General features: G+C 35.1%; 1 protein-coding gene across 4 annotated transcripts in view; it reads right to left on the minus strand.

Annotated features, from left to right (window-relative positions):
• Positions 1–16,720, minus strand: part of Tbc1d19 (TBC1 domain family member 19) — a 151,079-nt gene that overhangs the window by 58,310 nt on the left and 76,049 nt on the right. For all 4 annotated transcript variants that reach the window (XM_074042503.1, XM_074042504.1, XM_074042505.1 and 1 more), the window contains exon 13: positions 14,502–14,564. In XM_074042503.1, the coding sequence (XP_073898604.1) occupies positions 14,502–14,564 (63 nt within the window). The remainder of the gene's footprint in view (positions 1–14,501; positions 14,565–16,720) is intronic.

Raw genomic sequence — 16,720 nt, forward strand, 5'->3', positions numbered from 1 at the left:
AGAAAATGCAAGTGACTAACTATGAGTTGATTTTCTTACGCTTTATCTGGAAATAAGTTCCTGAGAGAAATTTAACAGATGAGAAAGGTTTAGGGCCAACCCTAGGTAGCCACAATGGCATAGAACAATTTGGGGAATGCAGAAAACTGGAATCAGACTCATTCTGGAGTGACAGACCGTTGGGCCTGCCAGGGGTGGACAACTCATGGTATTGAGAAGGGATGGCGGCAGCGGTAGAACAAGTGCTTGCCCAATACAAGGTAGAAGCTGGTTTTCCTGATCAGCAGATAAAATGTAGCAACTCTGTCTGGAGGGGAAATAGGGCCAAATCAGGAATCAAGGATGTTCATAGGAGAAACTAGTTGCTGACTATAGTCTGGAATTTCGGGCAGGGTTCCAATCCCTAGGAAAGAAATTAGTGACAGCGAATCTGAGTCTTGGTATCAGAAGACCTGGGATTCTAAAGATGTTACTAAAAAAGAAAAAGAAGAGAAAAAGAAAAAAGAAAAGAAAAGAAAGAATTTGGACAACTGGAAAAGGCAGAAAAGGGGTTTGTCAGACACAGATTAAGGACTGAATTTGTATCACAGTGAATGGAGAAGGGACCTTTTGTGTCTAAGACATAGAAAGGGGCCCCGCTTTGGTTAAAATGAGATGGAGACTGGCCATTAGTCAACCTTAGTAGTATAATGTGTGCCAACTGCTGTCACCAATTTGTTTCTATTATGCTTTAAAAGACTACTCAAGCAGTGTTCTCATACACATACATTTTTCAAATGAAAGGATTATACATACAGTTTTACAACCTATTTTCTCTAATATTATAAAAATAACATTTTCTATGTACATTTTCATGTTGCAGAATATTCCACTGTATGGATGAACAATTATTTATTTAACCTGCCTTATTATTGAACACTTAATTTTTTTCACTTTTCCGCTTTCCCAATCATTGGTCAAATGCGATGGGAATTATTGATGTAAGTCTTTCTCTCTTTTTTTGGCAGTACTGGGGTTTGAACCCAAGTCCTCAAGCTTGCTAGGTAAACATGCTACTACCACTTGAGCTATGCCTTCCACTCTTTTGTTCTTTATTTTGTTTTTGAGACAGGATCTCTGTAACTTTGAACTTGTGATTCGCCTTCCTCTGCTTCTTGAATACCTGGCATTACAGAAGTGTATCACCATGCCTGGCTACATTTAAAAACTTTTAATACACATTGCCAAGTTGGCCTCCAGAAACCCAGGCATTTTTCAAGGTTTTTGTTGTAGTTTGCATGTTAACATTGCAATAGTAAGTTAGTGCACATTTCTCTTTTACCAAAACAGGTTATCATCATCGTATAGTTTAAAAAACTCAGTAGCTTGCTTTAATTTACGATGCTTTAATTACTAATTAGTTGAACACTTCAATTTTCATTTTTTGTTATTTTCTGGCTCATCATTTTAGCTCATTTGAAAATGGTGTCTTTAAAACTATTGTTTAAAATGTTCACATATTAAGGATTCTCATTTTTAGCATAAATACATACACTTTCAGGCTACACACACACACACATGCCCATGTGCATATAGAATTGGGTGTTGGGATGGAACCCAGGGCCTCCTGCATGCTGAGCACACACTGTACCCCAAGTCTACATTTGCAAATGTTTTCAAATAATTTTAAGATTATTTTGGTCATAGACATATTTTTTGATTTTTATATGCTATACTTTCTTTCATGCTTAGAAATTAAACCCTCTCCATGTTTATATTCAACATACATTCATTTAATTTATAAAAGCCATTGGTGCTGTTAATCAAATATTTCTAGTTTTTCCCCTTTGGGAACATATTTCAGCTTGTCTTTTTTGGCCACATTGGTGTTAGGTATGGCAGTATGACTTGGTCTTTACTCAATGAAATGGATATGTGTCACTTGAGAAATTCCAAACAGAAGCTTCAAGAACCACAGCTTATTAATCAGACTCCTTTTTTCATGATAAATATCAGTGTTCTAGACAGTGGTTACTCCATCAGCCTGGGTTCTGTAGTGAGAATGACACAGAGCTTAGTCCTCTTCCTATCTAGGATGGATATGATCATGAGCAAGAAACAAATCTTTAAGCTTCTGAGATTTTGAATTTATATATTTCTACAGTAAAATCTAGCCCAACTTTACTCAAATTCATATAGCATTCTACTGCATTCATTGTGTGGCAAAATCACCAACCCATCTGGAATTTATTTTGAAGGTAGCTAGTCTACTGGAGTTTGAATTTATGAAAATTTAAATGAAGGCAGAGTGTTTTTAAAATCCACTCTTGAATTATCATTTATTTCTCCAAACTGGGTTGAAGAAAAATGTAAAAACCTCACAAATTACAAGATGTTCATAGTATTTACTTAAAGTGACTGTCCAAGTGGTATTTGCCATTTCTTTGTGCTTTTCATTACATAAATAACTTGTATCTCAGAAACATTTACCACAAATATAATAACACATTAGCATATTTAAGAAAACTTTAGGCCCCAGTTAATCTTTTGTAGCTATATGTAGATATTTTAGGTAAGATTCTGCTGTATCAACCATAGTTCACACTTAATATGTCCAATTTCTTATAACTCTTCTAAATATAGTAAATCCGTATCATGTATAACATCACCCCAATAAAATTTAATTTTTACTTAATTTGGAAGTAATGCAAGTTAAATTATCTAGGTAATTTGATTAAAATTGTCATCGTTTTTTACAATTACATATTCTAACAAGTTTACAATTAAGTTGTCATTTTGTTACAGCTTGAAAAATTAGAATTTCAGCAGTTAAAACAACTTACACTAGTAGGTAACAGCACTTTGCTTATATCCAACAGTTGTATACCAGTACAACTGCCTAACATGCCACCTCTGGCATGATCACCTTACAATCACCAATTTTCTCCTTGGAGCAGTCTCAGGTATCTTGTCTTCTTTAAGGCAACAGGGCCTGTAGGGACATATATTTAAACACAAAGCTTCTTCTGAAATTACTGTGCTCCCCTAGTCTGCTAAACTAAGGGAAGGTTAATTCAAATTTTTCTTTAAGAATTATTTTTCCATTAGCTAGCATTTGTTGCCCTTAACGCAGAGAAACTAAAGCAGATACCTTAAAAGCAACTGAGGCCAATAGGAAAAGGGGACCAGGAACTACAGAAAAGGTTAGATCAAAAAGAATTAACCTAGAAGGTAACATCCACGCACAGGAAATTAATGTGAGTCAACTCCCTGTTTGGCTATCCTTATCTCAACCAGCAAAAACACTTGTTCCTTCCTATTATTGCTTATATTCTCTCTTCAACAAAATTAGAGATAAGGGCAAAATAGTTTCTGCTGGATATTGAGGGGGTAGGGGGGAGAGGGAGGGAGTGGAGAGGGTGGTAAGGGAGGGGGTGGGGGCAGGGGGGAGAAATGACTCAAGCCTTGTATGCACATATGAATAATAAAACAATAAAAAAAGAAAAAAAAAGAATTATTTTTCCCTCTAAGGCAATGACAGAAAGATATAAGTATATATGTTTTGCATTATTTTACTTGTATTTATTGCATTCTTTTTTTATTTATACTAGCTTATTTTACTGCTGTAATAAATTACCTCAAACTTAGTGCTCAAATATATTTTTTATAGTTCTGAAATGGGAAATTAAAAAATAAAGCACTTTATGAATTGAGCTCACTCATTTAGTTCTCTTTTCCTATAAAGACATGGAAATGCTAAAAGAAAACAAAGGATATAAATAATCAATTGAATATCCATCACATTTTCAATGCACATACCCTTTGGACAATTCTGTTCTATGTGTATGTCATGTCATGTAAAGACATCCATGTACGTGTGAAGTGACACAGAAAAAGGCTAATTATTTTGATATTTTCAGAAAAAGCGTAAGATTGCATATGGTTATTTTGGGGGGACTAATGGCATAAATTCAAAATAAAATAGTATAAGTTTTTAAAAGAATGAAGCAACTATATTCATCATGGAAATTGTTCTATAGTTTTCTTTGTGTGTGTGTGTGTTCTTACCAGCTTTCGGTATCAGGATAATACTAGCTTTACAGAATGACTTTTGAAGTGTTCCTTCCCTTTCTATTTTATGGAACAGTTTGTGGAGCATTGGTGTTAGTTCTTTAAATGTCTGGTGGAATTCATCAATAAAAGGCTGGATGTGTTGGAGCAAGCCTGTAATCTCAGCTGCTCAGGAGGTAGATTGAGAGGATGGCAATTTGAGGCCAGTCCAGGCAAAATGTTAGTGAGACCCTATCTTAATAAACAAGCTGGACATATTGGTACATGACTATAATCTCAAGTACACAGGAAGACAGTGGTCTGAGGACCCTATCCAAAAAAATAACGAAAAGAAAACAGGGCCGAGAACATCACTCACGTAGTTTGGTACTTGCCTAGTATGTTTGAGGCCCTGAATTTAAACTCCAGTACTGAAAAGAAAAACACAAAAACTAAGAATTCAGCTGTGAATCCATCTGATCCTGGGATTTTCATTTTTGGGAGATTCTTTATTACTGCTTCAATCACATTGTTTGTTAAAAGTCTGTTTAGGTTGCTTATATTCTCTTGGTTCAATTTTGGTCAGTCATCTATGTCTAGAAATTTACTCATTTCTTTATATTTTTCAATTTATTGTAATGTAAATTTTCAAAATATTTCCTAATGGTTCTTTGGATTTCAGTGATATCTGTTGTATTATCCCCCTTTTCATCTCCAATTGTATTGAGTCTTTTTTCCTACATTTTATTTATTTTTAATTTTTTAAATGATAGAATACTATACACACATAATCATCTTTTTAAAATCATCAAGAGGTACATGAAAATATATTTGCAATATATAAAATAAGAGCAAGTTAAAGAAAAAGTCTAGTCTCGTTTTTAACAAAAGCATATACATAGATGACAGTCTGGAAAGCTTATGTCTGACTAGTGGGAGATCACATGAGTTTTTCTGATTTTCTGTAACAGTGTGCATAAGTTCTATCTTTAAAAATGCCACAACAAGCTCATGGAGTAGATCCTGAAACAAGAATTTGCATGCTAGTATTTATTTTGTTTGATGGTACAGAAGTTTGAACTCAGAGCCTTACACTTGCTAGGCAGGTGCTCTACCACTTGAGCAACTCTGCCAGCTTTTTTTTGTATTGGGTATTTTCTTACTTTTTTTTTTTTTAATTGTTGTGCTGGGTGGGGGCTTTTCTCTTTTTTGTGGTTAGTTTGGCTATAGTTTGTCAATCTTGTTTATCTTTTCAAAGCACCAACTTTTTGTTTTTTCAGTCAATACTTCACTGATTTTTGCCCTAATCTTTTTCATTTCTCTCCACCTAATATTTTGGGTTTCGTTTACTCTTATTTTTCTAAGAGCTTGAGGTGTATCATCAGCTTATTTATTTGTATCTCTATTATTTTTAATGTAGGCACTCATAGCTATAAACTTCTCACTTAGAATTGCCTTCTTACATCCCCAAGGTTCTTGTAAGTTGTGTTTTCATTTTAATTTGATTCTAGGAATCTAAAAAATTCATCCCTGATTTCTTCAGTGACCTACTGAGCAGTCAGTCACAAACACATTATTCAATCTCCATGTGTTCACTTAGTTTCTCTTGCTATTGACTTCTAACTTTATTCTATTAGGATCTGGTGAGATTCACGAAATTGTTTCCATTTTTTTCTGTATTTGCTAAGACTTGCATTATGGCTTAAAATGTGGTCTGTCGTGGAGAAAATTCCATGGGCTGCTGAGAGGAATGTGTATTTCACAGATTTTTGGGTGGAAAAATCTGTAGATGTGTGTTAAGTCTATTTGATCTACAGTACAGTTTAACTCTGAAATTTCTTTGCTGACACCTTTTTTTTTTTTCTGGATAATCATTGAGAGGCCAGGTACTGAAGTCACACTCTGTCATCGTATCAGACCTGTCTGTCCCTTTATGTTCAGTAGTGCTTGATTCATGAAATTGGGTGCACCAGTATTCAGTGCACATAAATGTATAATTTTATATCTTCTCAATGAATTTTTCCCTTTGTTAATGTATAGTAACCTTCTTTATTGCTCCTGACTAATTTTGGCTTGATATGGTTTGTCAGATGAGTACAGCTATTCCTGCTTGCCTGCAAATTCCTTTTGCTTAGAATTTCATTTTCTATCCTTTTACTGAGTCTGAGGGCATCTTTGCCAGTGAAGTGGGCTTCTTGTAGACAGTTTTCTTGTAGACAGCATGATCTTGTTTTTCAATCCATCCAGTCAGTCTGCTTTTTTTTTTTTTTCAGTACTGGAGTTTGAACTCAGACCTGATTAGTGATGGGCTTTTTGAGGTAGGGTCTCGTGAACTATTTACCTGGATTGGCTTTGAACTGTGATCCTCCTGATCTCTGCCTCCTGAGTAGCTAGGATTATAGGCATGAGCCACTGGTGCCTGGTCAGTTCTGCACCTTTTAATTGGAGAGTTAAGTCTATTTATATTTAGGGTTGTTATTGAGAGGCATGTACTAATTTATCCCTTCTTTAGAAGTTTGCTGGTTTACTGAGTTAATAGTTTGACTCTTTCCTACTTTCTATTTGTTTAACTATTCTGCTAGTGAGACTTACTTTTTCCTGAGCTCTTGTGCTTGTATATATCTTTCTTCCTCTTCTGTATATAGGATTCCCTTAACAATCTTCTGCAATGCTTGCTTAATAGTCATGAATTGCTTTACTTTATGCTTATTATGAAAGGTATTTCTCCTTCAATTTTAAAGTAATTTTCCTGGACACAGAAGTCTTGCTTGGCAGTTATTTTGGTTCAGGGCTTGAAATACATCTGTAAATGCTCTCCTTGCCTTTAAGGCTTCTGCTGAGAGGCTTAATGCTATTCATATAGGTTTGCCCTTGTCTAATATACTTCTGTTGTATAAGGGTGTCTACTGATTGAACACATTTTAAAACTCAGAGATAATTCAAAACTTTCAACATTACTAAGCATTTGTAGGAATTCCATGCAAAATAAAAAGTAAATTTTAGAATACCTAGATGTAATCTATTATTTCTATGATATTTAGTGTTGTTGCCTATAAAAAGTAGGTAGCATTAACAGGAGGCACTCAGGAATGCTTGTAATATGGGACTGGATTTTCTTTGATAAGGGATTACTGGAGGTTTCCAAGTCAGTATGTGGATACAGTGATGGCAGATGCCATCTAATTTTGTAGTATAGTCAAAAATCCATTAAACAGGTTATAGCTGGAAGGGATATGGGGCCCAGAGCATAGGCAGAAAAACTAAATTTGTTTTATTATCATCATCAATAATTTTCCCCTAGAGTAGTTGTGTTGCTAGAAAGCTCTGCCAAAGGTAAGACTCAATTAAAGATAAGAAAACTTTCTTCTATCCTATTACACAGACACACACACACAAACACACACACACAGATGCACATGCATGTTTAAAAATATATAAAATTTTTCCCAGAGGAAGACAGAACTCGTTTTCTGATTATAGAAAACTACTTTCATTGCATACATACAATTATACAATTATATTATTAATTTAAATGAACTTTTAATAATTCAGGCTAATTATAAAACAAATAAAAAGTTTCACCATAGAAAGTGTTTATCTAGTACCTGACCATATGCAGAAAATTCAATTTTGTGTCATAATTATCCTTCAATTTATGTAATGGGAATAAAGATCCACATTAAAGCTTATTTGGGTAGATAAATGGATAAAAATATCATATATGCATATAGTGGAACATTATTTAGTTCATATAAAGAAGGAAATCTTGCTATGTGAGATAATATGGATGAACCTGAAGGATATTATGTTAATTGAAATAAGATGGGCACTGTGGTGCAAGCCTGTAATCCTAGCTATTTGGGAGGTAGAGATTGGGGTCAGTCTGGGCAAAAGGCTTGCCAGATTCCATCTTAACCAAAGGCTGGATGTGATGGCAACCCCTGTCATCCCAGGTCCATGGGGAAGGACAAATAGGAAGATTGCATTCCAGGCCAGCCTGGGCATAAACATGAGACCCTATCTCAAAAAACAATGCAAAAAGGGCTGGCAGAGTGGCAGAGTGGTAGAATCCAAAAAGACACAAACAAACAAAAAGAAATAAGCCTGTCACAGAAGAGCAGAGAGTTGGCATGATTCTAAAATAGTCAGCCACAACACTATTCACAATAGCCAAGTTATGGAAACAGCCAAGATGTCCCAGCACTGACGAATGGATTAAGAAAATGTGGTATCTATACACAATGGAATTTTATGCAGCCATGAAGAAGAACGAAATGTTATCATTCGCTGGTAAATGGATGGAATTGGAGAACATCATTCTGAGTGAGGTTAGCCTGGCTCAAAAGACCAAAAATCGTATGTTCTCCCTCATATGTGGACATTAGATCAAGGGCAAACACAACAAGGGGATTGGACTATGAGCACATGATAAAAGCGAGAGCACATAAGGGAGGGGTGAGGATAGGTAAGACACCTAAAAAACTAGCTAGCATTTGTTGCCCTTAACGCAGAGAAACTAAAGCAGATACCTTAAAGCAACTGAGGCCAATAGGAAAAGGGGACCAGGAACTAGAGAAAAGGTTAGATCAAAAAGAATTAACCTAGAAGGTAACACCCACACACAGGAAATCAATGTGAGTCAATGCCCTGTATAGCTATCCTTATCTCAACCAGCAAAACCCCTTGTTCCTTCCTATTATTGCTTCTACTCTCTCTACAACAAAATTAGAGATAAGGGCAAAATAGTTTCTGCTGGGTATTGAGGGGGGGAGTGGGAGGGGGCGGAGTGGGTGGTAAGGGAGGGGGTGGGGGCAGGGGGGAGAAATGAACCAAGCCTTGTATGCACACATGAATAATAAAAGAAAAATGAAAAAAAAAAAAAAAATAGTCAGCCACAAACACAAAGCAGCAAATATTGGAATGGTGGTTGCCAAGGGGTTGGAAGGGAGGGAGGGTGGGAGTTGCTATTCTGTGGGTTAACATTTCAGTTATGCAGGATAATTAAGTCCTGGAGATGATGTACCAATGCTGGTACTATACTTTACCAAAGAACCAAAACAACAGCAGTCATGAGACAATTGAAACCATTATGTAAAATCTAAAAATAATTTGAGTTAAATTATTTAGCTCAAATATGGGAATATGGTTAAAGCATACTTTTATAGTGCTCACTGTTGTCTCTGATATTAATTTAATATTAGGAGCTTCATATAAACACTTTAAAACAATTTCCAAATATTTTGTATGTTTAGTCCTGCTTCCTTAACTAGGATATAACCCCATCACAGGTAGTATCATTTATACATACTGTTAGGATCAATGAATATGTACTGATGATTTTTCTGCCTTTTCTCAGAAAATGCTTCTATTGATTGTAATTGGTTCTGTTGTCACTCATTCACTTATATATTTTCCTATGTATAAGTCACTTATGTGTGGAATATGCAAAAATGAATGGGACTTTAGGGGTTATTGCTGGCACTTTTTAGAGAAATTCTTACTGCTCTCATTTGAAATGGATACCCTCACTGAGTGTTCACCAAATGAGGCAAGCTCCTGTTGCCAACACCAAAGAGGCTTTGTAGTTGTAACTTAAAATTGGCAATCCTTTTCAGCCATCAAATGAGACAGACTTGTCAAGTTTACACTTCTAGCTACACACTGAAGTAGAATAGTCAGAGAGTATAATGTAATTATTGACTTTTGGTTGAGATAATTTGTGTTCATAATTTCGGTGTTGTAACAATTTTAGGTTCATGATAAAAATAACAGAGAATGCACCAAAAATTTAACAAGCTAGGTAAATTTTTCCAAGTAGTAGATTTTTGAGTTTATATGGTTTTGTTTATATCTTTTATTGTGTAACATTAACTAATCTGTTTTCCTTAGGAGTCCTCTCATAACAAAGGATCCATCACATTAAGAATTAAACTCTAAATGAAGTAAATCTAGAGCCCTGTAAAATGATAGTAAAACTTCAATCAGCCAATAATTGCTAATATTAAATTTTCAAAGAAATAAAATTTCTTCTCAATAATGAAAATATTAATTCCATCAATGAAAAAAGTATATGATGCTAAATAAATTATTCAGTATCTATAGTATACTAGACACTGGAATTAGCATTGAGGAAAACATTTATGGAATATATATGGGAGAGAGAATTATAAAATTACCAAATAAACTATAATAAGTACTATAAAGAAAAAGTATGAAAATTACTACATAGTATTTTTAAAGCACATCTTAGATGGCCATGATTTTGTTGTGTTTGTGTCTGGGCTAGGGCCTTGGGCAGGGACAGTGTGGCCAGCATTAAGAAGAGACACAAATAAGAAGGCCAGAATACTTTTTTAGTTGTAGTAAAGAAATGAAACAAATGATTCATAGACTAATATCAGTTAAACTACTGTGTCTTTGGGAGAGATTTCCTGCATAACAAATTGTGAAAACCTCAACAGATAGAATCCTAGCAATGAATAACTCTTGAGATAAAAGAACTTTAAAACTTGGGTTTAAAAAGAATAAAAGCAATATGTAATTAATACTTTCATTGAAAAACCTAATTGCTTTGTCTTATGTTAAATCACATAAATGACATGTGGGCTTTTTGTTTTTGGTTTTAGTTCTCACAAATACATAAAGTGTATAGTCTAAACCTTCATTTTTAACATGAACATGAAGATCCATCAAGGTCTGGTGAATTGCCCAGGATCACAAGACATATGAGGACAAAACTAGTGGCGCATGAGATTAAAAAATACCATTGAATTTTTTTTTTCAGCACTTTTGAGATTATCCAGTTGTTTTAACTTTTGACAGTTTGACTATGATGTGTCTAGATGTGGATGACTCTGTTTATCCTTTTTGGAGTTCAATGAGTCTCTTAAATGTGTAAGTTAATTTTTCCCATTAAATTTGGGGAGTGTTTAAGCCATCTTTTTTCCTTTCTCCTCTTGTTTGGACACTCCTATTATACATTGATGAGCATGATGGTGCTCTAAATTTCTCGAAGGCTTTGCTTATTTACCTATAAATCTGCCTTCCATATTCACTGTTCTTTTCTGCTTTTTCAAATACTCTGTTGAGCCCTTCCAGAAATTATTCATTCTAGTTATTAAATTTTTCAACTTTAGAATTTTCATTTGTAAATTTCCATCTCATTGTTGACCTTCTGTATTTGATGAAAAAATTGTTACCATACCTTCCTTTGCTTCTTTAAGCATGGTTTCCTTTAATTCTTTGAATATGTTTACAATGGTTGCTTTGACGTTTGGGCTGTTAAGTGCAACACTGAGAAACTTCTCCAGGCAGCTGGGGCTTGTGGTTGCTCTTTGCTTATTTATTTAGTGACTTGGTTGGAATACTTTTATTGAAGTCTATGCCTCCAATAGTGTAAATCCTCTGATGTACATCAGAGGGTACAACTTCAGGCATATACATAATCACTTTAATGTCACTGATTTTACCAGGCTTTTTGACTATCTCCTGATCTTGATTAAACTTTATTATGCCTCTTTTGGTATCACAGTTAGATATTAGGTTCCACTAATTGCCATCTGATTATTCTACTGTTTACAACAATACTTAAATCTATAAATTTTATGTATAATCTGATAAGATTAAATTTGACTTCTTTGCAGAGGTTGTTTTTGAAGCTATCTTTGCGGTCTGTTCCTACCTCAATAAGATAGCTGTCTCTATCTTTGGTTGTCACTGGCAAACTAGCTGCTTATGGGTTAGCTTGCCACTCTCTTGGAGCTATCACCCTCCTCTTAATAGCTTAGCAATAAAACCACCATTGTTTTAGAGAGCCACATTAGGTTGAAACTTCACTACTCTCCACATAAAGTTAGTTCTTTGAGGAGGGCTGCAGAGCTCCTGTTATGACTAACCTGCCTCTTCCATACACATCAGACAAAATCTGTCACTGCTGTGGAGCTTCTCCTGGAATGACACTTCTGTTTTATGAGAAAAGCACTGGGTACCAGCAGTAGCCTGGTCATCTTAGTTTGTGTCAAGATGAGCAAGCTGGGTTGAGGGCAGTCAAGGTCTTAGCATTCTTGGCCTGTTAGAACAACAAAGCCCTTGGGCAAGGTCTCTGCCCTATGAAAAGGGAGCTCCTAATGAGCTGTTGGCACTCATTTGGACTTCAGCATCTGCAATGCAGAGCTGAAGAGGATGGAGAAATAACTGACCATCTATCCTTCTCGTGGAGAGACAGTAGCCCTTGTCTAGAAGCTGGAAAAAGGAAGCCCCATCTTCTTGGCCACACTCAGCTGAACTGAAGTTCTATCATGCTGATCTGGGGGTGAGGGGAAGTAAAAATGGTTATGAATTAAGCACCACAAATGGATTTTATTGATATTTAATAGGTTTTCTTGAATAAACAGTTTTTCATTTATAGTCCTAAGGTTGTGGTATAACCTTAGGATAGCTTCCAGAGACTTTAAATGTGTTGTTTGTTAAAATACAGTGTTCATTAGTTACAGTTTTTCTATTGGGAATAGTTTTGTGGGGTTCTTTATGTCATCATTCCAGAAGTGATTCAGTATTTCTAAAGTATAGAGGTATCAGTGAGCCAGTATTATTATATAAATGAAGCATTAACTGTAGATATTCAAAAACTTTACTGAGTACTAAAAACCATGCATAGTACTACATAAGCAAATATATTTTCAGAAGATTTTTGTATTTGTTTTTCAACTTTTAATTAATAACTAACTTTATCTTAAAGAATGGAATTTTAAATCTTCACTATTTTTTAAATAAAAAATTTAATTATACACTAGATATCATTCAATCTGTCAAAATTGTTTCTAGAGTTCAATTTTAATTTCATAAATAAATTTTATAAGGTCTTTATATGTCAGCTTTTAGAATGTCTGATTAATTAAATCTTTTGAAAAATTCCTATTTTACTTTTTCTTCTCTTTCACATATATACACACCACCAATACCACTACCAAATAAGACATGTTCATCCAAACAGCTAGTACTGATATACATTTGATCACACAGAAACTGCAGAATGGAATCTGGATGTTCCTCCATGAAATTTACATTGACATTTACTCAAAATCAAATTATTACTAGGTATGTATAATTCTTTAAAAAAAGAATGCCATCCAGGCAATTTTATATAAATTACCTATATTCTATTTTTGATAATTGATTTTATTTTAGTAGATTTGAAAAGACCTAGGTAAGGCTCAAAATGTCTGCCAAAATACCACTCTTGGGGATATACCCAAAAGAATATGACACAGGTTACTCCAGAGGCACCTGCACACCCATGTTTATTGCGGCACTATTCACAATAGCCAAGTTAAGGAAACAGCCAAGATGCCCCACCACTGACGAATGAATTAAGAAAATGTGGTATCTATACACAATGGAATTTTATGCAGCCATGAAGAAGAACGAAATGTTATCATTTGCTGGTAAATGAATGGAATTGGAGAACATCATTCTGAGTGAGGTTAGCCTGGCCCAAAAGACCAAAAATCATATGTTCTCCCTCATATATGGACATTAGATCAAGGGCAAACACAACAATGGGATTGGACTTTGAGCACATGATAAAAGTGAGAGCACACAAGGGAGGGGTGAGGATAGGTAAGACACCTAAAAAATTAGCTAGCATTTGTTGCCCTTAACGCAGAGAAACTAAAGCAGATACCTTAAAAGCAACTGAGGCCAATAGGAAAAGGGGACCAGGAACTAGAGAAAAGGTGAGATCAAAAAGAATTAACCTAGAAGGTAACACCCACTCACAGGAAATCAATATGAGTCAATGCCCTGTATAGCTATCCTTATCTCAACCAGCAAAAACCCTTGTTCCTTCCTATTATTGCTTATACTCTCTCTACAACAAATTAGAAATAAGGGCAAAATAGTTTCTGCTGGGTATTGAGGGGTGTGGGGGAGAGGGAGGGGGCGGAGTGGGTGGTAAGGGGGTGGGGGCAGGGGGGAGAAATGACCCAAGCCTTGTATGCACATATGAATAATAAAAGAGAAAAAAAAAAGTCTGCCAAAACAGTATATAAAATGGCCAACCAGTAATCATAATACTACAAACTTATTTCAAAACACTTATTTATTTATTCAGTATTTTAATAAAAAAGCATCATGTAAAATGCTTTCTCTAAACATCTTGGGATGGCTCAGATATGAATTTGATAGGCCAGAAACAAAAGTAGAAAACTTACCTGCTAATGTCTCTAGGTTTTAGGATATATACCATATATGAAAAGGGAGAACAGTCCAAAAATTCATTTGGGAACTTTTATCCTCCAACCTTATTCTTCAGTGAGAATAAAATTTAACCTTATGCCAAACATAAGATGCTTAATCTGACAAACATGGATTGGGCTTCAGAAGGGTTTAGTTAGCAATAGAGCTATCTCTCCTAAAGTATCATAATTTAGGGAACTTAAAACAAAAACATACATCTCAATTTTTAATCTTACCTGATATAAATAATCTTCAAATACAAAATAATAATCATCATTGCTTGCTGTCAACTTCACATCCTGTAATTGAAAGTAAAGAGTGCTGAAAAGAACACAAATGAATGCTGTAGTCCTAAAGAATGTTTAGAAAGAATACTGCAATGAATTTATTACTTCATGTATGATTACCAAAACTTCTCATTACATTTTACCCCTGATATGTACTTACTTGACAAATCTATATAACACATTATTTGATCTCTAATTCCTAATTTCTAATGAAACTTTTAAAGGTTTCATTAATAACTATTAGATATTTCAATTTTATCTCCCTCAAATATGGTATTTATGTTTTCAAGTTGGAAAAGACAAGTGGATACATCATAACCAAGCAACCACCATAATAATCTGGCCCCAAATTATTGCTCCAAGTTCATTGTTCAAGTCCACAAACTTGCTCTTCCTTCAAAATACCAAATATCTTTCATGCCCTTGTGATTGCTCACTTGCAAGTCACCACCACCTTTTACTGGGAGGCTAGTAACATTGATTTTCTGCCTCATGAACTCAGTTTTTAAGGGATAGTTCATTGACTTCCCCTGGATAGAATTTTATTTTATTTATTTTATTTTTTCCTTTTTCTTTTATTATTCATATGTGCATACGAGGCTTGGTTCATTTCTCCCCCCTGCCCCCACCCCCTCCCTTACCACCCACTCCGCCCCCTCCCTCTCCCCCTCCCTCAATACCCAGCAGAAACTATTTTGCCCTTATTTCTAATTTTTTTGTAGAGAGAGTATAAGCAATAATAGGAAGGAACAAGGGTTTTTGCTGGTTGAGATAAGGATAGCTATACAGGGCATTGACTCACATTGATTTCCTGTGCGTGTGTGTTACCTTCTAGGTTAATTCTTCTTGAACTAACCTTTTCTCTAGTTCCTGTTCCCCTTTTCCTATTGGCCTCAGCTTTTAAGGTATCTGCTTTAGTTTCTCTGCGTTGAGGGCAACCAATGCTAGCTAATTTTTTAGGTGTCTTACCTATCCTCACCCCTCCCTTAGTTCCTTCCTTTAAATATAACTGTATTCTTCTCTCCAAGCTGGAGACTAGTTTAAAATTTTCTTCTCTCCATACAAGACTTTATGCTCTTTAAGCCCCAATGTCTTGTGTTTTGTTTTGTTTTTAAATATAGTTAACACAAGTGCAATGCCTAGCACCTATTATGTAACCAGTATGTTTAATGAATGAATGAAAAATAATAATCATAAAATTATTAACAGAATTTAATTATAGTTTCCTGTGATGGAACACATCACTATATAGGTACCCCTCCCCAGTAACAAACAAACAAAAGCCTGAAAGAATAAACTAAGACATTTTTACTACCCATAGGATGCCTCTGAGTTGAAACCTCAGGCTTATGTGCTTCAGTGATAAAGAACATGGGCATTCCAAGAGATTTAACTAAGAGCTGAAATCTACTTCCGCTGCTCTGAACTATACAACTTTGGTTAATGATTCCAAACCTCAGTCTCTGATAAGGTTTGGATAAGTGGTCCCTAAAGGCTCATGTATTAAAGGCTTGGTCCCCAGGTCATAGTTCTGTTGGGCAGTATTAGCACCTTTAAGAGGCGTGGCCTTGTGGAAGGAGGTCCAGTCATTCGGGGTGTTCCACTGATGGGGATATTGGGAACCTGGTCCCTTCCTGTCTCTCCATAAGGCAAATAACCTTGCTCCACCACTCCTGCCACAAGGAACTACTTCAGCCCAGGTCCAAAATCAACAAAGCCAACAAGAGACCATGGACTAAAAGAAACCATGAGTCAAAATAAACCTTCCACCTTAAAAGTGGATTATCTCAGGTATTTTGTCAGAGTAATGAAAAGCTGACTAAACTACCTACTTCAGAAAGTGTGAGTAAATGCTTAGGATAGTATCAGATACAAAGCAGGTACCCAAAAATTATTTTAAAAATTAACCAAAAGTCCTTTTACTTATAGTAATCTTCATCTGTTTATATGTATTTAAATATAGAACTTGAACCTTACTAGTATGAAAACATTCCAGACCTAAAGGATACCATACTGATGGGCTGGGATTAAGTATACAAATATCAGAAGCCAAATATATCTCACTGGTGAGTAAAATACATAGTAAAAATATGGGAAGAATTACAAAAAAAAAATTGTAGAAATCCATGATAGTATAGTTGAAACTTCCTATAATACCCAACAGGGCT

The sequence above is a fragment of the Castor canadensis genome, chromosome 9 (assembly GCF_047511655.1).
Source record: "Castor canadensis chromosome 9, mCasCan1.hap1v2, whole genome shotgun sequence".
Lineage (NCBI taxonomy): Eukaryota > Metazoa > Chordata > Mammalia > Rodentia > Castoridae > Castor > Castor canadensis.